The following is a 23,080-nucleotide window of genomic DNA, read 5'->3' as shown; positions in this document are numbered from 1 at the left end:
AAAAAGTGTTGACATACACATTGAAGAATTTCTAAAAACAGTGTAAAGTCAAAAATATAGGGCCGCCATTTTGTAATTTTCTTACGGGCGGCTGTGCGTTTCGACGTTTAGACGAACTTTTAAAAAGATCAGTGCATTTTAAAGACATACTGTACACAGTAGAACAATTTTTTGTTTAGAATAATGTTTTACGTCGATTAAAAATAACTTATAAAAACTTCAATCCATTCATTACCAAAAGAAATGTGAATTGTATTAATGGAAATTGCTGTGCCCTTTCAAGCAATTTTGTCCATTTTTCGCAACTCCCAGATACAGGAGTCAGAAGTTTGTATAACTCGATCCAAAATTCCTGCTACCTTTTTGAAGCAAAAGCTTGTACTCTGGAAGTGAGAAGCTGAAATGTTTTCAGTAATCAAAATAGTAGTTCTTATTCAGAAAAATGCCACTGCTCTCCTGACACCAAATTGAAGTTATATTACTATGTCATTCAAATAAATGAATTTATTTACCCATCGGACAGGTGATCGTATAACATAACATCAATGCAAATTAGTTTGACAAACTTAATTCGCTTAATTTATTTTGCCAATTATACATAAAATCATCATTTACAAATCCTGAAGCCGAGAAGCCCGACCAATGTGTTTGTTTAATATAAATGCAAATTTTGCGATGGTTTTGATACAAAAGCAATAATCTTATCACCTCAAACACGACTGTGCTTCGAATTTAACCAAAATATTATTTCTCAGCATTATATGCATTAATCTCGAATAATTTCGTTTCTAATTGCAAACTAACCAGAAAATATAAATCAATTGAATGCACTCCACTTTTACTATCTTTTAATCTTAACACACTTATCCAAGTGAAAATTCTCGATATTTCCGTCCTTGTGCATTCTCACACAATACAATAACAAAGTTTCAAACGAAAGCTATCTACGAAATCGGATTTAATAAGACATTGAGCTTGTAAATTGCTAAACAACGAAGCGAAATTTAAGATGCAGAAATGGTGAAATTTTGTTGCAGAACCGAAACTATTAAAAGGTTACAGTAGCAACTTTTAATTAGTCATATATATAGAAAACAATCAATTGATATCAAGGCATCGTGGGCGATTTTAAGAGAACCCATCGGACTAATAAAAGCTTTCTTCCCTTCCCAAGAAAAAAAGTTATTAATCATTGTCTTGTACATAGTTTCTTCCTCTAGTGTACTTTTGCAAACGTTTTACGCCAATTATTTACTCCAATTTTATTGAAGCGACTACATGAATCATCTTTCGACTCTTCCCTTTCCCAATCTGTGTTCAGTGTTTGCGATTAAATGTAAAATCCTTTCTATAAGTCTACAAGATCTTGAATTTTAGGCACACGAGTTGAGATAAGAAATACCGAGGATATCGTTTCCATGTCGACAATCTCTATAGTTGAGACCAACAAAAAATCAGAGAAATGAGAGCCAAAATTGCATTTTAACAAAAAAAAAGTTTAAAAAAGAAAATCTGAAGTGATTTTGGAAGGCCTTAGAGTTTCGACATTTTCCTCTAAGCTGCGAGTAAAAGTGAGACTGTGCAACTGGGCTTCATCGTTTCAGGTTATAAAGATCCGACAACAAGCAAAAAACACGTTTTTGTTTCTTTAAAAAATAAAAATATTCTTCGTTTGTCTTTCAACTTTTATAAAAAGTGTTTTTAAGTTTTTCATCACGAGATATGTACCCCTGGGATTGTTACCTCAGGTTAAAAAGATGTTCGTTGCACAGCCCGTATTAATGAATTAAAAGTCTGAAATATTTCAAATGTGTATAGACTAAATAACCTCCATGAATTCTTGAGAAGAGGATAAAAACTGGATTTTATAAAGATGCACGCGCACTCAAACCAAAAATTTATGTAGTGTAACACATGAGTGTTGTATCTATGTTATTTCGTCAATTCGACATATAGTGCGGGGTTTTCATTCAGGTATGAGGTTCTAGCAATAGTTCGCAAACATTGAACTTAAACATTTACCCCTTTTTTAGTTTTTAAGATCAATTAAAATTAAGAAAACAAGTCAACTATATTTTATAAAAACGTCGGATGTAAATAAAATGTTTTCACTACGGTAGGAGTCGTTCGATGATCACCAATCTCCTTTATTCCATAAGGACTGCAGAATATGACTATAGTGAACGACTGCCCGATCAGGAAGTTTTTAGAGGGGCTAAACCGTTTGGATGACGGAGCGGTTGAATGGCTGTTGAATCTTGACCTCAATGTCTGAACATTTGACGATTCTTTTTGATGATTTTAGTTTGTTACAACCTGTGATAGATTGATTGCCATACGATAAATAAGTATAGATACGTATAGAGAATCACATATCGCAGTAGTAATGAATCTGTTTCTTATAGCATTAACATTGCAAATGGATTCGATTGGTAAGGAAAGATTTCATCTGTTAAAATTGATGAAGTAAAAGATTTGGTTTGAATCTGATCAAAATTATTTAGGTTAGTAGACGTAAAAGATTCGAAACCTATAGCTGTTATTTGCTTGCTGTCTATAAAGATTGATAATGTTCTGATTCAGTATAACTGTTCCTTTTTTGAGCATCAAACCGTAATTATCAAAAAATAAAACAGGGCAGTATGTTATATTCACAGACAATCGATGAAAATATCCAATTTCGTATCTCATCTATTTGCAATAAATAATAACAAAAAAATGAAATCAAAATCGAAGCAAATAACAAAAAATGCACAGAACGTGCTCTGAATTGAAAAATCCGCGTTGACTAATGACTTGATGCAGCCTCAATTTATTTCCTCAATTATTAATAACAACAACAAAAATCTGCATCTGGCTCACTCGAGTAATTTTTAATTAAAATTAATTCAACAATAAATTATTGAATCAAAATTCAAAAATTAAAGCAAATGAATTATTTAATTGAAAGTGATTAAAATAACCAATTGCCTCGGTGAATTTAAAAATTATACGCAAAACGTTAGCATCTTCGTTAAAAAATCGCATCGTGAAACATGATGGTTTAGGTAATTTATTATTGCGTATTGTTCCGTTGTGAATTTTACCAATTTATTTTAAGGAGTGGTACACAATTAACTGAACAATTTCCTATCTCCACAAAAAGGTACCTAACCATTTATATGGATGGAATTATCATTGAACAAAATTCAACATAATACTTTTCTGTGCTCTTCGTATTTTCCAGCACGTTGTATCTCTGAAACTTAAATTAACAGATACAAATAATAGGTAAACCGGGAAAATAATACTCCTATAACAAAAGCTGTCCCGATGAAATCAAGCTCTCTCGATGCTTCTATTAGAAACCGCATTGTTAATTGTCCAATTTACTCCGAGAATGAAGGGATCACTTCAGTCAGATTGTAAAAAGAAAATATGTATCAGTCTTAATGTTAAAATGTATGTTTAGAACCAACCGGAAGCCTTACCTGAATGTTTTTAAGAATCGAGATATTTCTGCGAAATTTACTTAGAGCATTTGAAACAAACCCATTGAAGTTGTATGAATTTTCCAACTTTTACATAATGAAAACCTATAAATAAGAGTGCCGTTTTCCGATTGTCTTCAATTTCTCTTGAGGCAGAAAAATTTAATTTCTGCCTTTTGATCGGCTACAAAAAAACATTCGCTCACATACAACCCCACAGATTGGGCGATCGGGTTATTTATGAAGATTGGACAATGCTCCAGAGGAGAACCGGATTGCGTACACCAGTTATACAACAGTCTATTGAAGTAAAAATAAAATTAATAAATAAAGGGTTGTTGTTCGTTGTTGCCTCTTGAACCCGTCATAGATTACAATTTTTTTCTTTCATTTTTATTTATCGTTTCAAACAGAATGGATATTCTTTCTCTGATCAAATAAAATATCTGACGTTGTATAAGCAAATATAGTATAGGAGATACATATATATATACATATGCATACAACACGTGCGGTACACCCTCAACTCCATACACATCGTTTGAATATATGAGCATTTTCTCAGAATGAATATGTGAAGCGAATAAAATTTATATTTGAAAAGTGTGATTTCTGGTATAGTGTTTAAAGAGCGTCATATCAAAATCATATAAAAGGCATGGAGGGGCTTGCACATGGTTCCATCAAAATACACCACTATGGTTCCATCCATCCAGCATATAGGATACTATAAGACGGAAGCTGTGTGTTATAATAACTTTCGGTTATGCTGATATGTCAATATCAATATAAATTGATATTATTGGCACCATGTTGCTCATAGAAAATCTAAAATTGAATCCATGAGGTCGTAAAAATGTATATATGTCGAACATATTGTAGACGAGGTATTATATGTGTGTGCGGTGTATATAATATTTAGATATGCGGTATGAAAAGGCTGAGTCAAAATATTTATCTGGTCCTGTTACTATCATCCTCTCTATACACTCCGGCTGAATGGGATAGGTATTGAAGATGAATTATGATGAAATTTTAAAAATATTTTTGTTTGTAATTTTGAACTTTGTTCGGTTTTTCGGTACATTTTGTATATATTTGCGAAATTTGCTTCGTTTCGGTTGAAATATGTTTTATTTTTACAATATTATTCGGTGCTGCATCAGCGTTTTTTTTTATTATTTATTTTCGGTGTAAGTAGCAATGTAAAATTTATGCTGTAATGTATGTTGTTATGTGAAGTAATGGTTAGACGTTATGTGTTCCACCCGGTAAATTGCATTTCCTCGTTGGAAGAAGAAAATGTTCAGGAAGCGGATAGAAAGCGAAATGGAAAATTAAATTGTGATTGCTGAGATGTGCGGTTCATATACACAATAATAGTAATGTTAAATTTTAGATACACAATTTTGCTGGAACAACAGCCATAGAGTGAGAGGGAAATGACAAACAATTTACCCAAAGTTTATTCAGAAAGTTTGATATCAAAAAATCTGAGGCAAGGTAATTTAAACGGATGATAAAATATAACAAGAGAAACGACTGAAAGTGTATCCTGTTCTGAGATATTAAGCAAATTAATTTATTTTATGATAATTGTTCACAGTTGTTTGGAATACATGTGTACTTACAGAAATTCTACGTAAACCTTTAAAGTAAAGCATTACTATAGACTTCTTACAGATAATGGTCATATTAGCAAAGTTGACTAACTGGTTCTTTTAGTGAATTAAGAAAGAAGACATTTGAAAATAATCCTACTCAGGGCCTTTTATAAGAATATTTTACTGGGGGGGAAGTCGAAGACCAAAATCGGACGCATTTTCTATTGGAATTTTTTATATGTGCCTAGTATGGTATTCGACCCCAGAAGCCAAAACCACTTTCAAAAAAATTCTTCGAAGCTTGTGTGGCTAGTGTGAAGTGATCAAAAACCGAAAACATGCACTTTTCTTACAAAAATTTCTCCAGTTACTCGAGCTGTGTGGGGTATCATTAGAAAGGTAACTGCATGAACATCCGGGGCAAATAGGGTCTTATTGGGTTTAAAGTTCATCCACACTGAGATATGTACAGTTTAAGTTTTCAACCGAAAAAAGACTGAAATCAGACATAAATTTCTCGAGGTACACGAAACGTACATGGTCGTGTGGGGTGTCATTAGAAAGTTAATTGCATGTTCTTTCAGGGTAAGTAGAGCTTACGGAAGTTTGGTAGCATCTACGATTCAATATAAGCACTTAACATTTCAACTTCTCATAATTCGTCATCAGAATCTTTTTTCAAAAATTTACGACCACAATTCCGACCACGAAAGTGGTAGCTTTAAATAAAAATTAGTTTTGATTGTAGTCGTTTGACCAGCTCTGAGAAAAGTAAGCAGTTTAACGAAATTTTCATAAACTGCTCATTGTTATCAGAGTTTTTCAAACTGCTACAGTCAAATCTATTTTCTGTTGAAAGCTATAAAAATGATTCTGGTGGAAAGATATCATCAAAATTAAACTACAACGTATACTTTTGGGCAAAGTGCCTGTGCCTTTTAAAATGCTAAAAGAACCATGAACATAAAATTACCGTATTTCAGCGACAGGTCGATTAATTTTAGTTCTATTATCAATATTTTATGAGCTGATCTAAATAATATTCAGGTTGTCGGATTAGCTCAAATAAAGACACATTTTTTACTTATTTTGCCAATATATTTTTCAAAGTTAATGTGAATGTAAGAGATATATATATATATATATCACTGTTCTCTCTTGAATGTTGTATAACTTGTGTTATTATCGGTGAATTGTTTTGTTACAGTCCTGATGATGTTTTCAATTCGAAGACGAAATATATTTGCAAAATAAGTAAAAAATTTGTCTTAGTTATTTGAGCTAATCCGACAACCTGAATATTAGTTCTATTATTTCGATTGTTTTTTAAAAATCGTCTATACGTTCGGTTCTATGGTCGAGTAGCCATACTTTAGGTCACTCTATAGACTCAAGATTGGAAGCTTTTTATTTCGATTTTGTGAACCGATGCTCTTTCTTATGGACAAACTAAAAAAGCCACAGCAATCATCTAGCTAATGTGGCCCAAAAAAGTAGAGCCGAACATTATTTACTCAAGTTCTGCTCTCAACATACGCACGAACGTTTTATTGTGGTAATTCGAAGTTGACAAATAATGAGATGCCGCTCAGCGATTTAAAAAAAAGAAGAATAACTACTTCTTATGATTTTAGTTACTGGCTGCGTAAGATTTACTGACATCGAGAGACTGTGGTGGACTTTTTAAAAGTGGGGGCACTGGGGGGATTTATAAAAAGTGGGGGGGGGGCGGATTCAAGTTGGTCTGGTGGGACTTTTCCCACGCGCTTGTTCGTTATAAAAGGCCCTGATACTACTACTAGAATTAACTTACATCAATTTCTGATTCTTTGACGCAGAATTTTTACAAAAAATTATCTGACTACATTGATACAGTTAGAGGTAATGAAATTTCAACATAAATTTGCTTCAGCTGTTTCTCAGCTTAACCATGCAAACAAAAGTGTTTATGCGTCTTTATACGGCTTTACCACTAACATGCGCTCTCAAGCACCGAAGCTAAGTTTGACTCCACTCAAATAGAGGCTTGACAGTGTTATGCTAATACCTAACTCAATGCAACCATAGGTTTTGTTATGAATACCTTTGTAATAACTCAAAAATAGCAGAAATTGCTGAAACTAAGTAAACGAAATTTTCAAATATCACACAAAACATTAACATAGTAGTGGATCCGACGAATAATTAGTACCACCGATCTAACGCAACGATTCGTACTTAAAATGAAAAATTTACCGTGTGCCGTAGATATAATTGCTTCCATTTGCATCATAACTATACATTTTTCTTCTGCATCAAGCACTCGCATTGATGAGAACTGTACCGCAGTTTTGCACGACCAGAATCAATCTCAATCAATTCAAACCGTAATGTTACCTGGACAATGCTACGCTACAGAAAACACTGGCTTCAAAGTCTATGCAATTGACCTTACAGGCTGCCATTTATTCCAGGGAATATGTGTTCGATGGTACGAAGACGCAAAATGTAAATTTAATGCGGAACATTGGGAGTGTATTTGGAATAGTCACAATGATCAAAACTTTTTTTTTACATACCCGGGAAGTTCTGACATTCGAGGCATATTGATGTTCTAATTATCTACTGCACTCCCATTCCATTAATGTAGCAAATTTCAATAAAAATTTAATGTCAATGCAACTTATATAGGCGAAACTGTTTTAATATTTTCATATATATTGTTACAAATCCTTAACCTTACAGAAACGGGTAGTTTTATATCGATGAGCTCTGGCTACTGTTCTCTTATAAGAGAAATGTGATAAGAATGTGGAAAAAAAATTTCATACAAAGTAGTACCCTAGCAGCTGTCACTCGAAGCTCTTTTGCTTGAAGTGCATCGTTAATATCTATAAGTTTTTCATGCTAGCGATGGGAAAATCCTTATTTTGTCCACTATGAAAATGGCGTTTTGTGTCATAATGCGTCATTCTCACGTCACCTAAAACACGCTATTTCATTTATTCAAAGTGGACAAAAATATCGGATTTTCGCAAAATGCAAGCATGAAAAACGTTGTGTTCACCTCGGGGAGAAATAAGAAATTTCAGCTTGAGCGAAGCTTCGCTCTTGGCGAAATTTCCTATTTTCTCCACTTGGTCTACAACTCGAAAAATTGCCTAAAATATACCGTCCACAACAGATACGTAAATAACTATATATTACTGTCCAGACCAGAGAGCCGAGGAAAAATCGTTGGCGGCGGCTAGCCGTCCCAAAAGAGCGGGCGGCCGGCGGCTGAGTCGGCTTAGCCGTTCTAAGAGAGGTGGCGGCGACTGGGCGTAGCCGCCGGTAAAAAAGTCAGCTGGCGGCGGCTGTAGTAGTGTAGTATACATTTTCTTAATTTTTTTTTAAACAAAAGCTGAAGTATTAAAGACTACAATGTAGAGCACATGTGTGAAAGTTTTTTTGTTTGGGTGGGTCTCAAACACGAAAGTCTGAATTTGTCAGGTGTTACCCTCTCAAGTGGTTCTCCTTGATGAAAAAATAAGTTTTTTTTATTCTATGGTAACCCTCTTGGAGTCGATTTAAGGTTGCCGAAGTTGGTCGAAGCGTAGATTCGCGAGTCGCGACATGAAACTACTCCAAGCCACGCACATATCGACATAGGACTGAAAATTCGCAGGAAGGATAGTTCTTTGAAAATACTTTTGAGTGGAGTAGATTTAAAGTGAAATTCTATTGGCTATCTTTCCTGCTAATTTTCAGTCCTCTGTCGATGTGTTAGGTTGCGTGGATCACATTCGGTAGCGCTTCAAGTAGTGTTCAAAAAAACACTATTCTACACTTTGACGAATTTCCGGCCAATCTGAAAAAGGATTATATTATTTAGGGTCAAGAAAAAATTAAAAAAAAGTTATAAAGTTGAAAAACTGAGATATTCTTCCCTTTACGAAATTTTTTAATTTTATACCTTTTTTTTCATTTTTTTTCTGTCTTAAAATAGAATCCATTTAAAAAGTTGTTATAAATTTTAATTCAAAAATTTTAATTAATCGTCAAATAAAATATATCAGCCGCCGAGTCAGCCGACCTAAGGCACTGGCGGCGGCTGTCGGCGGCTAGTCGCATTCAGCCGACCAAAAATACCGGCGGCGGCGGCGGGCATTTTAGCCGTCAGCCGCCGCTTTCGGCCGGCTGAAAATCGGCGGCTCTCTGGTCTGTTACTGTCGCCTCATTGAAGGTAATCACTGATGGTATGAGATATGTAGGGCAAGTTTCTAAATATTTATTGAATCTAATGAGTAGAAATTTTAGGCTTAAAGGTGGATCACCCGATTGTTGATCGTCACACTTCCTAATGCTCATATCTCAAAAATTACTAAAATTTTCGCACTAGAATGCACAAACCATCGATGCATTGATAAAGTATATATTTTAATTACTGTTGTATAACATTCTTGAGACTTATCGCCGTATACAAAAGTGTATTCGACCTCTTAATTTTGTTAGTATCAATCTTTTCATTGTACTTACAATTTGCTGAACAATATATTGATAAAGATGGAAACCACACAAGCTTCATATGGATTGCGGACTGGCCTCCCTCCAACTCCATATCCTGGTGAGAGCAAGAGCTGTACCGCTTGTTTGTACGATCAGATCCACAAAAAGTCAGCATCAATTATAATGGTCCCAAAACCTAAGAGTAATTATATCTAGAGAGGAAATTTCGAACAAAATTACGTAAAATATGTGGTCCCAACATCAAATACGAAATGTTTATTGGTATATGTGTTTGCCCTCTTAATTGAGTTACAAACATCTTTTTTTTATCGATGGAGAACCTAATTATTCGTGTTTTCAGTGACTTTCAAAATGATTTATAAAAAAAGTTTTAACTTTTTTCGCATATGATACGAGACAAAGTGTCTTATAATTAGGTTCTCCATCGATAAAAAAAAAAAAAAAAAAATGTTTGTAACTCAATTGAGTTGCCAAAAATATAAAAAAACCGCGAACGTCTAAAAGCCAAATTTTTCCACCATTTCGAAAGGTTTTGGCAACTGCTGAATCAGCCTTGCGTTTTAACTGACTCTCGATTATTGCTTGACACTATCAGGTTTCAAATGAAGACGAGCATGATTAATTTGAAAGATGAGAGCGTCAATAATCAAACATAAATCATTGAGAGCCGGCTAAAACATAAGGCTGAGCTCCGGAGTTGCCAAAACAGTTTGAAATTATGGAAAAATTCGGTTTTTGAACGTTCACATTTTTTGGAAATTTTCGAAAAATTTTCCAAAAATAGGCCCTGCACAGTATGCACTGCATTTCTTTCGTAAAGATAGATGACTTGTTTTCGTTGTATGAGTTAAAACACACAATACAATCCTTAAGCGGTAGCTCTCATCACAAAAGCCTCCAAATTGGACATTTGTCAAAGGAGTGTTCATGCTAGGAGCAGTGCGTTGTTACAAATCAAAAGTTTTGTGTACCTAAATATGCTTACCCTGGTTCTTTATATACACATAATATCCTCAAGTGAGCCATGAAGTGGTGGAGAAGATTATGCAAGAAATATTGGTTTTTGATTCAATTGACTTACGTTTGAATCACGTCATAGCTGCTTCCTGATTTACACCCAGACATTTCTATGTTTCTACGTACAATTTAAGCCAAAGCCATATAAGTATCTAATCAGAATTTGATCAAGACGCCTAATTAAAATTGATCATTCAGCTGTAACGACGATAATCTATCTTTTCTTTTCATATTCTCATCTGTATTTATTATACGACAACGAAAGTTGAATTGATATGGAACATTTCGTGGATAAATTTATAGTATATATTCGACGTCATTTGATATCAATGAAAAATGTAATCATTTATTACCTCTTCGTTAAAATGACACAACATTTTCCCTGAAATCAGAAAAAGCCAAATTCGGTTATTTAATGTCGAAGCCCTTTATTCGGTTGCCTTTCTCCATGCCGCATACACCCCATAATCTTTATTATTTTTTTCCGTTCGTTCTTTGAGGATTTTTATTTTATACAATTCCGACGGATGGATTGAAAAGACTGGATTGTTTTTTATGCAATATTAGTGCCATAAATTTGGATATAAAGGAGAGAAAAAAATGTTGGTAAACGATTGATCTGAGTCTTTTATATTTTTCCGTACGATTATTTTTACCCAGAAATTGGACAGTTATTGGAAATCGATTGTAATCGTAATTCTTCTCTTTTGCTGTGAAAACAGTATATGCTATCCACAACACATCCATTGTTTTTCTGCAGCAATAAAAAATTACTTGGTAACGGGAATGATTTCTCGTTAAATATAATCCGCTTTTGTTCGTAAGTAGTTTAGGAGACATAGATTCGGAAAAAGCTAAATTGATATGGACGCGTGTTTATACGATTGATGTGATTGATTGTACTTCATATGTAAACGAAATTAACGTCTCCCGTTTCTATAAAAGAATCGTTGGATGCTGTACCGAGATAAACATCGGTACAAGCTTCCATTGACTCTGTTTTTATTGGTTACTTTGTATAGTAATAGTTCTGAATTTTTTGATTTGATTAATTTTTCGATTTAATTATAAAAGAATAGGAGTGTAGTAGTACTCAGACCATCCGTATAGATCGAAATGATACATTGTCATCTTTCCAAATACATCTCAATGTTCCTCACTAACCCTTACAGACCTCATCTTTATGCCATACATATATGCCGCCGGCATGTAGCAGCCCCTTAGGTCATCTAAATGAACTTTAAAACCAATAGGGAAAATGCATCATGATAATCAGATGGAAAAAATTATGTTGAACTAGAAGTCTAAGTTTTTCATTTTATGCCAGTGACAAAAATTTCACTTTTCATACAACTTTGCATTACAATAAAGCAAATACAAATATTCTGCATTCTGGTGCAACAATTTCAGTACTTTGTCCAGTGAAAAGTTAGCTAAATCTACGACATCTGTTATCGACATCAACGATAAAAATAGATGATGAACAGTAACCACCGATTAAATTGCTCTGTTATACAACGTAATAACGTATGCAACTAACAAAATAAAAGATTTTACCAAGGTGAAAATGAATTGATCTGCGATAATAATAAGGTCGGTATGGTACCGGACTCCCGTATGTGAAACGTTTACAAGATTTTTTACAGAAGTTAAAATCAAGGCATTAGTTCCGGTGCTCCAAATACAAACACAATTTTCTCTTAATTTTTACGTGTAATATTAATCATCTGAATTTTTATTTACAAACTTTTATGTATGGAGAACAAATAGGATCTTATTTACAGATAAAACCGATGCAAAATATATCTCAACCTCAATGTGGAATGTGGAATCCTCAAAAAAAAAAAGAATTTTCATGAATTTTGTTTACAGAATTTGACCGTGGGGAAAACAACTTCAAAAACTTGACCAATATCATGATGGCAAAGAAAGTGAGTTTGATTAAACTTAAAGTTAGCTCAAGATAAGTTTTTACTTTTCGTGGGTTCTGTTTGTTTCCATCTATGAATTCGTTCCACATGTATTCCATTGCATAACAGTAGCGTCTTTCTTTTCATTTCTTCCATTCCAACAACGAACATATGTGTGAGTGCAACGCTAAGAGTAACTATACCTAGAGAGGAAAGTTTATTGGTATGTGCATTGCATATGCCCTCTAGAGGGTAAATTTAACTATCAAAATGTCAACGCATGGATTGGTGTCAAATTATACGAAATGTGTATCTTATACAAACTGACGTTGGAACCACGGTTCATCGTAAAAAATTTCCTCTCTAAGTACAGTTACTCTTAGGTGCAACGACTCTCTTTATGTTTTTCCTGCAGAAAGATTAGAATAATATGCAGAACGATAAAAACGTAAAAACTTTATTTGAGGTAAATTTAAGTGAGTTTAAAATATAGGAAATAGACCTTTAAATAGACATAGTATAATTATCATTTGAAGTTGATTGTCAATAAATTTTCGGGTAAACTTCACCTAAAATAAAAATGTCTAAAATATGACTTGTCGAAGATACCTTGAAAAATAAAAAAAAATAAAAATGGATTTCAGGGGGGTTTTTCAAGAAATTGATGAATCTCCTATTAGTTGAGCTATATTTTAGCGACGGTTTTCACAACGTACATGGGATGGAAAGAAATTTAATTTATGCAGATTTTTCTTTATTTTATCTTAACATTTACGTTTTTTTTTAGTTTTTTTTATACTTAAAATTGATAGATCGAAATACTAGATAAAACAACTGAGCTTTCATTTGAAATTTAGCATTTTTGCAACGGAAACAATAACATCTCTCGGCCCTGAGTATGAAAAAATTAAAACAAATGTTGATCTTCGCACGGTATTATGGTAAATTTTATTTAAGCAAAATGAAGCTCTTACCTGCTACTATTACTTTATATGTTATAATTTACTTGTATATGACCTCTATATTATGAATTCATTTAACGTAAATGTTACATAATTTTATTCACATGAATTATGCGTGTGTACAGCATCAATACCACCTTGTTGATACCACCAAACTCAGTTATGGAATATAAATATTAGATGAAGTTAGACTTTAGTTTTATACACATCGTTCTACAATTTATTTATTATTCTCCAGTTCCAACCAAAGAACTTCTCAACAGCATAAACCACATTATCGAAACAAATATAGAATATTCCCGGCAAAACTAAGCGACTTCAATGTGGCATTTCCTTTTATATGAATAATTAACTTGACAACGTCAAGTTAGTACACAACTCATTAATTCTTCTGGGTGAATCTTATTACAAAACAACATCATCGCCACAACGCCTCCTTTTTCCATCTCTCTACCTATCAACCTTTGTAATAAAATTATTTGTGTGCCACAGACAACACACTAGCAAAGCTTTCAAACATTTTATTAACAAGTTTTTGCTTTAATTTATTCCGCCGAAAGCACAGCGACCTCCTCAGCACTTCCTTGTTTTACTCTACATTATAATTCCAGCGAACTCGTGACGGTTATATGGTTGAAATTTACTCCGGTAATAAAATCAAAATTATTTTCAAAAAATTTCCAATTTTTTTTTCTCGGGGCCATCACTTTCAATTTTAAATGTACGGAAAATTCGAACAACTTGAACATCTCCCACCGTAAAGGGTCTGTTGGGAATCTTCACCAAATTATTGTTTTCAGATTAATGTAAAAAGTTTTCAGTAACAATATCCGAACACCATGCCATAAAATACACACAAATAACAGGCTCTGTAGCCGCCGATTCATCAACATCATCATATGAGTACATTAATTTTTTATTATATTAAACCGAAAATGCCCTTCCTGATAACTGACTAGTTTGCATTCATGTTTTATAGCCTTTTTGGACTTTAATGCCATCATTTATCATCATTTCCCGTTTGATAACCGATTTTTTCCCCCATCTCTTCTCTTTTGGCATCACATAATACCACACTATATAAAATTTCGAACTACCAGCCACGCCTCGATAGAAAACAACTTAAACAGTTCCGCATAAGGAAAGTAGAGCTTCTAAAGAGTTTATCAGCCTCCCATAGAATGTAGAATGCAGTTAAGAAAATAAATGAAAATTTAAAGATACAACCAGAGTAAGAAAAAAATGTAGAGGAAGAAGAAGAAAATAATCATAAAAGGATTCGAAGGCGCATTCTTTCGGAATGAGGAACCCATTAACAGATAAATTTTATTCTTTATTTTCACTCGAAAAGTGTAAAATATGAGAATAATGTTTGTTGTAGAAGAAAACGCAATAAAAATAAGAAAGACCGGGAAATTCGTACATTTAAGTAGGTGTGTGTGTTTGTGTATACGGTGGCATACCTGATAATATAAACTCTTAGATTTATGGTTTATTTACATTTCTATATTGTTACTTCTTTTATGTTTTTTTATTTTCTTTTCTCTTTTATATTTTTATTAATGTGCCAGAATGTGCCTGTGCCTACACTATATTAGGATTTTCTCATGTTTATAGATTTCATTCGCGGGATGTTTAATTTTCCAGGTTTTGTTTGTTAAATAAGTCCTCACTTTTTATTTGAATTTTTTTTGTTTGTTTTAATGTCCTAGAAAATTGAAAATAAAAAAATTTTCATCTTAAATTTTGGTAATATTTGTTAAATTGGCGAAATGATATTGCAGCTTTTGCAGCAATCGATGCCATTAGTGGTACAATGGTATAAATCGAATCTAAGCTATGCAGTATAATTGTCAATGATGAACAAATGCACACTAAAATTGGAAATTCTATATTACTAGCACAGCCTCGTTGCATCGCAGCGGGATGTTCGCCTGAAAATGGAAAATTTAGTGAAATTAGTTTGGCTTTACTGTTGCCAATGAATTGAAACTCTTATTATTTTCACGTTAGCGTTTAGGTAAATAATTTTGACTTAAAATACGGAAATGTCTTAAATGACTTTGATACAGAGTTTGCCCATCCACAACTATGTTTTCATCTAATATAATCGAAATAACGGTGGTAACAGAAGAAGATATCGTTCTTAAATCAAAATTGATCGAAGAAAATATGAATTCATTTTTCATCCGTTTCACTTTCGACCTCTCTACCGTCTAAACCTGCATCTTCACACACTGTCACAGCACTGTCTGAGATGACATAAATAAGCAATGCTCTTATGACTTCTTATACAGCAAGAAGGAGTAGGTTAGAAGGAATGAAGTAAAATATTTTGCTTCAGTTAGTTAGCGTAACTTCAATTAAAAGAAGTAATAGATTCTATTATTTTGATGGGGATCCACTTGCCGTCCGTGAAAGTTTTGGATACAACCAGTTAAGAGGATTAAATTGAAAAAAGTTTTTGTTGTTCACAAAAACTGTGCCACATTTTTCGAAATAGCAGTAATGGTAAGTTGGTATTTCAGAACTGGTAAAGGTGATTATACTTGACGGCGGCAAAACTTTACCTTGCATCGGATCGCTAAACTTCACACAAGACCATTACCAATTTCCATCATTTTACCATTGATATATTTTCTATATTTTCATTGACTCAATAAATTTCAAAGAGCTTTATTTCCCTCTATCAGAAAAAAAAAACCCTGTGGATGTAACGGATGTAATGAAACCAGTAATTAAATTTCATTCCAAAATGCAAGGTTTAACTGCACACCCTTTAAAACCCCAAGAACGTGCTTTGTTCCGTACAAAATATAAAACTCTTACTCTTACTCGAAGTAAATACAAATAGTGCCAACAAACATGCCAGTTTATTTATACAAAATTTACGTGAAGCCAACAAAACGAGTAAAAAAGAAATTTAATTTTTTTTGCGGTAAAATCGGTTGGGTTTACATCTATACCAGAAAAATGTAATTAATGCTTCTATATACTAGTACGAGTTAATCCGTACTTTAACGGCCTTTGCGGAAAATCGTGTTTATCTTTTGCCAGCATTGGAATAGTCAATTTGTTACCCGAATGATGACAATGGCAAAATAGAATAGTGAAGTTTGCGGCAAGAGACACATAATTTTGAGTCATTTGAGTTTTATAATTTTTAAATTTTACTTCTCAGCAGTACGAAAATAAGCATTGTTAGTGTTGTAATGAAAATGAGGTATCAAAATAATAAAAGAATTCCAATCGAAAGTTATGTCATGTGACGTAGTAATAGTACATTAATCATCAATTACCAATGGGGCAAATGATGCAAATTGTACTTCTTGTGTGAAATTTGCCGATCGTGGCGTGGCCGAGGTCGGTAAACACACAAGAAGTACTATTTCCATAATTTTCCCCATTGCCAAGTAAGGTATTGTATTCAAGAACTTGAGGTAAAGCTTTGGCGAGAGCTTTGGCTCCGTGAAGTAAGGCTACCTTTTCCTCACGTTATTGAATAAAAATGGTACTTCTTGTGTAAGGCGAAGTCGAGATGTGTCCCATTGAGAAGTGAGATATTTTACTAAGAAATTGGAGGAAAAGTTTCGCCGACATGAACAAAATTTCAATCTACTTACCTCACGTTTTTGAGTAAAGGAAAGCATATATAATATGCAGGTTCCCAATGCTATAAACCTGAGGAAATAGCACACATTGTAGACCATGAGCCTTCGTGCATATCAGTTTGTTATGTTCTTTTTTCAATTTTTCTGTCAGCAATTCATTCTCCATCTTGCAATCACTTTAACATCAATATAAGGCATTTTCCACAATATATTGTAGCTGAGATATACACTAATTATTTTCCTTGTTGTCGGGTTGGTATAGGTTTCAAACAGTGGCCTTATGAGCGGTTGATATGCACTAGCCTCTCGATCTATTAGAAAACGTGTAATCGACATCGAATCCGAAATTAATTTGCTGGTAGGTTAACGTAGCACATAGCATCCCCCATTTTTAATTTACACGAGGTGGATTCAAGGTCGATGCGATAAAACAAATCGTCGTTCGTCAAATTGAATAAAAACCAATTCGGTAAGAGCTATACCACAATGTCAACATAAATTTATCTGCCCACATTCACTGAACATAAACGTTATCGAAAACATTACACTCAATCTTCGATACACTGGCAGTCAATACCATCGATTATTTGTATGTTTCAGCTGGTGGAAAAATAAAAGAAAATTTTGTGTATAAAATTTGTGTTTTCGGGACCTTTAGTTGTTCTCGAAAGGAAAGTAAGCGGAGTGGGTACAATAACAGTACGTGTATACAAGCCGTATAATAAATGAATAAATATTCAAAATGATGCTGCTGACTCGTTTCGCACATTTTACTGATAAAATATTTGCGGAAATGCTTCTCAATAAAAACGACAAATAAACATTTAAATTTCATATTATACACCCCCGCCATCATCTGCTATGATATCGCCTTTATGATTATTTATGACAACTTCATTATGCAAATAAATCTCTCCGAAACAAAGTACAAACCATTCGAATGTTCCATTTATTATGAGACATTTTCGCCTTTTTTTCTTTGTTCCTTTTTTCTGTTTTTCGCTACGAGTGTATGTTCTAAGATTTGTCTTTTGTTTTCATTTTATTCGTTTTTATGCCTTTTCTTGCATTTATTTTTACGAAATTCTGAGAAAATGTTCTCCTTGCTCCCCGGCTTCATAAAAATAAATAATAAACCAGCGAAAAAAATGTAGCATTTCCAACTATGTCTTGTGCGGAAAATCGCTTGTAAGGATAACAAATTACGCGCATTTTGCCACTCCCCCCATTGACATGAACATATAAACTCTCGTTCAATTTAAATAAAAATGTGTTGCTTGTATCATTAAATTACAATCGCTTCACCAGCTTCTATAAATTTTAAATTAAGCCAAAAAGAAGACTTTCTCAGTTGAATACAGAGTTAACGATTTCAGATATTCAATAATTTCGTTGATACTCTTCGAAATTTAACGACGACTTTTCAATTAAAGAAAACTTTTCAATGTTCGCTTATTATTCATTATTCCTACTATGGATAGGAACAAAAAAAAATACAGGAAACTGCCGGATATTGTAACCACTTAAAACAATTAGTGGCTATGCGAGGCTAGAGATTGCATCTACCGTTAACGGCATTATGGAATTACACGAGTACGTACACTATACATTCAAATTGCTGATTGTTAACTATTTCAACACTCGGGTTTCAAAATGTTTTGCTATAATAAGCACATTCAATTACCCATTGTGTATGTGTACGAAGCTTCTACGCTAGGCGAAAACGGATGCAGCGGGTGTAAATTAACGTTAGTAATTTCGCCTTAATAAGCTTTTCGAAAGACCAAAAACTAAACTTGTGTGTCATGCTAACTTGCAGAATTGGAAGATGTTCAGACGAAAAACCGAAATATCTCAATTTTACATCGCTAAATTCTTTGTTATGCAACTGCTTGCAAAATTAAGTTGTTTTTGTATTGAATACAGCGACGAACTCCTCATCGTTTTTTGGAATGTCAAATAAGAACTTTTATTGCCTATCCACCCGGAATATTGTTGTTACACGTACATTTCCCACCCGCGGAAAGCGGTCGTTACATATGGGAACTTTTTCATTATATCACAAGTGAAGGAATATTCATATGAAAATTCATTACATATCAGGAGATTTTCATTACTTATCAGTAAAAATGTAGCACATGAAATATTCTTTAACACTGAAATCGAAACAATACTCGCGATGTTATTTTAGTTTTGATATCACAAACTTTGTCACTTGAATTAAGTGCACACCAACCTAAGTAAATTCATTAAAAACTTTCGAAAAAATAAGATAAAAAACACAAAAATAAAAGTGACTACCATTTTGTCTATAGCCATAATTTTAATTTTTTCAACTTCGACGAACACCAATGGCCGCACAATTTTATTTTTGCATTTTTCACTTATTTTCAAAAACACTTAACACTTTTACTTTTATTATCATATATTCACTTCACTTCACAGCAAAATTTATTAACACCACCAAAATCGACAAATATTACGCAAAATATGAATCTAGCACTTCACAAAAACAAAACAGTCGAAGTAGTTTGTCAACATGTCACCAAAACAGTAGTGTTGCCAGTGATGCTTTCGGGATTAATGGGATTAATATAATGAAGAAGTGTGAGCCGATTTCATCAGCAGACTAGATTCGTTTTTAAACGTTTCAATGCAACAACAGATATTTTTGTTGGTTTTGTTGTATCGGTAGTTTTATGTTTAGTATTAGTGAATGAAATAGCGCGACATAAATGTTGTGAAATTGTGCATTAATTTAGAATAATCTTTTGATATTCAAGAGTCTGCCAGTTGTCTACTGGAACAGTGTTCCAGGAACACTTTTGGTTTTGAACTTTCAGGTCCTTGGGTGGGAAAATGTACTCGTAACAACAATATTCCGGGTGGATAGGCAATAAAACAACATACATTGGATGCTGCTTGGTAGTTCATTACACTCGGAACCATTTTTGTGAAATCGGGAACTCGCTCGTGTGGTTTTAAGCAACTCGCTTTGGAAACGGTTTTTTTGACTCGTGTAGTTGCATACCTCGCCTTCGGCTCGGATATAACTCTACACTTGTAAAAATAACCGTTTCCAAAGCTTGTTGCTTATAACCACACTTGTGAGTTCGGCTCGTATCACAAAATTGATCCCTCATGTAATGAACTACCTCCGCAGCATCCAATGTAATCTACTATTACTGCGGCATAGATTTTGTTTGAAAAAAAAAATTGTTTCTATTATCACCATAAAGCATCATACCAGCAAATTGGATTGCAAATTTATAGATTTGGAGAGTCTTTAGCAGTTATAGAAGTTTGAAAATAAAGAAGGAAGTTTCTAGATCGATACATGTATCGAAGTTGTGTTTTGATGCACACAGATTCGCTCCACCACATTCGAAAATATTCCTCATTCGTTTCAGTGCATAAATATTAGATGTTACCGTCGCAGAAAAATATGACTGAGCCCGCCATTGTAGGGAAGAAAATGATTACTTTCTCACATAAAATGGCGCCTCTCAGAATAACAACAAAACGCCATTTCCACAACGCTTCATAGTGGACAAAATAAGTATTTTCGCAACTAATGACAAAAAGTAGGACTTTCCATTGTCTTTATTGCGAAAAGCGTTGTATACAACTCGATGATAAATCCTTTTGTGCATCTTACAACTAAAATACGACCTATTTTGCCATGATTTTTCATTAAGAAATGTCAGTTTTTCCCGAACTATATATCGTGCGGGAAAAAACTTCATTTCTTTACGATTTATAGTGCGGGAAAAGAATTACATGAATTTTTCTATGACTATACGATTGATTAAATTTAATATGGTGAATGTGAAGTGTGTATGTTTTCAAGTAAATTGAAGTGTTTTGTCTATTTTAGTTGTCCGATGCACAAAACTTTGTTCGTACCTCGACAGGAAATGGATTTTTTCAGCTGAAAAAATCGTCATTTCGTGGCTTGGTACGAAAAATACTATTTTACGCACACGATGTGTATTGTCAAACTCGGCCTACGGCCTCGAAAGACAATCTTCACATCTAGTGCCTAAAATAGTACATTTCGTACCTAGGACTAAAAGTCTTTTTTTAGCGAGTGAGAAGTCCGTGGTACGAATAGTATTTTTCATATTGGACAGAGAAAAAGTGCGACGAAGTCCTAGGTATGAAATAGTTATTTGTGTATCTGTTTTGGACGTTTGATTTTAGGCAATTTCGCGAGTGGACGCCTAAAATCAAACGTCCAAAACAGATACACACAAAATTTTTCATGTAAGGGGTCGAAAACCCGAGAAAAATCTCGAAACTCCCTCATTTTCGGCCCCGACACATGAAAAAAATATTATTTTTAGTTTAGTGGGTTTAGCGGGACAAACCAAAAATTTCGTAGCCCAATAGCCAATTATGTATGACAGAAAAGTAGTTTTCTATTTTCATGTCACTGTAACATTATATGCAAAATGTAATATGACAGTTTTCTGTGAAATATTTTCAGAATAAGTCTCATGTGCTGTGCGATACAAATTTATATTTTCTTATTTCGTTAAAAAGTTTGAACAAATCCTTTGATGAATACATTTCCTTGTATTCACAGCAAGACGTAATTTCGGGAGGGTAGTATTTTATATACTACGAATGTAAAGGGAAGAAAATTATTTTTCTTTTGAATGCTACCGACTTTCGCTCTTCTAATTTGGATGTTTCACATATCAGCTTCATGCTAACGAAATTGCGAACGAATTATTTTTGTTGGCTTTTTTTACGATCGAAACATTTTTGTTGGTTTTTTGTTCCGCAGGATAAACAGAAATTTAACGTACTGAACGCATTAATTAAGATGAAATTTGAACCGTTTTTGTAGATTTGTTTGAGTTGATAGCGAACGTTATTTACCATATGATGAATAATCCCCGTTTTCATGACATAGAAATACCAAGACAAAAACTTTTCGGTTCAGAGATAAAATGAAATATTTTCTCAAAGTTCTACTGCTTTAAATATAAAAAAGTTTGGAACAGCAAAAAATTACTTAAAGAAATAAAATATCGTCCTGTCTTCAGTCATCTTTTTTTTCATCAGCAAACAAAAATTTTAAAAATATGGAAACGTCAGGAATCATTTGTTGAATGTTTGAAAGTTCACATCACTAGCACACGCAATTAATTTATGGAAACTTTGATGCAGTTCTGAACCTGCAACCCATCAAAAATAATTTTTAATTTTATGTTTGCAGTTTTTCCTTCAAATAAGAACAGCACCACAGATTTAGACTTAGTAATTTTCTACGGCATCAGTCTGTGAACATTCCCCAAACCACAAACTTTAAAAAACTTTCCAGTCAAAAAATGGTATACGAGTCGCTTCTACACCTGCGGCACAATACTAAAACAAAATTAAGTTGCAAACATGGCACTATTTGTACTTCTTGTTTATAATTAATCCGATCAACGACATAATCTTCCTTCATTTCTGCTTGAACGCTAATTATTTATTTATAATTTCTTTTTCAGAATGAACAGTAAAACCTAATGTTAGTTTCAACACATAAAATCAATTGTGCACTGAAGCTTCTAGGTCAACGACGATTAATTCATATTCACAACCACTATAATGCCACGTATGGTACCATGACCACTGAAACTATGGCACTTAATACCATAGTTTCAGCACGAAAATAACATATACATCATCCAGAGAGACGAATTAAAAAACACTTACCATTTATTACATGAACCATCACACTGTCACCTTCTGTTGCAGTGCTGTAGTGGCATGAGTAATTACCGGAGTCCGATAACTTCGCATCAACAATCCTTAACCTTAGTAAAAGAAAATTGATGCTAATATATCCGTTGAGTGACCGGATTTAAAGAAACATTTTCCATACCTTGATCGCAATATATCTGTCCGTTCGGTGTCGATGTAAACACGATTCGGTTGATCGTAGATTGCATCGTTTGGATGCCGCGCGTCTAGAACAACAGATCCTGAAAGTTGTAGATTTTAGTAATAACCAATCCAAAC

The 23,080-nt window shown here is 33.6% G+C and overlaps 1 protein-coding gene across 2 annotated transcripts in view; it reads right to left on the bottom strand.

The window, feature by feature from the left end:
* Positions 1–13,142: 13,142 nt before the first annotated feature.
* The window catches only part of LOC119076237 (zwei Ig domain protein zig-8-like), a 34,264-nt gene continuing 24,326 nt past the window's right edge, over positions 13,143–23,080 (bottom strand). For both annotated transcript variants that reach the window (XM_037182898.1, XM_037182897.1), the window contains exons 8-10: positions 22,944–23,043; positions 22,775–22,875; positions 13,143–15,385 (exon numbers count right to left, since the gene is read on the bottom strand). In XM_037182898.1, coding sequence (XP_037038793.1) covers positions 15,186–15,385; positions 22,775–22,875; positions 22,944–23,043 — 401 coding nt within the window. In that variant the 3' untranslated portion in view covers positions 13,143–15,185. The remainder of the gene's footprint in view (positions 15,386–22,774; positions 22,876–22,943; positions 23,044–23,080) is intronic.

This window comes from Bradysia coprophila, unplaced genomic scaffold (genome assembly GCF_014529535.1).
Source record: "Bradysia coprophila strain Holo2 unplaced genomic scaffold, BU_Bcop_v1 contig_232, whole genome shotgun sequence".
In the NCBI taxonomy this organism is placed as follows: Eukaryota; Metazoa; Arthropoda; class Insecta; order Diptera; family Sciaridae; genus Bradysia; species Bradysia coprophila.
Note: the sequence above shows the minus strand (reverse complement) of the source record. Positions and strands in the feature narration are given on the sequence as shown.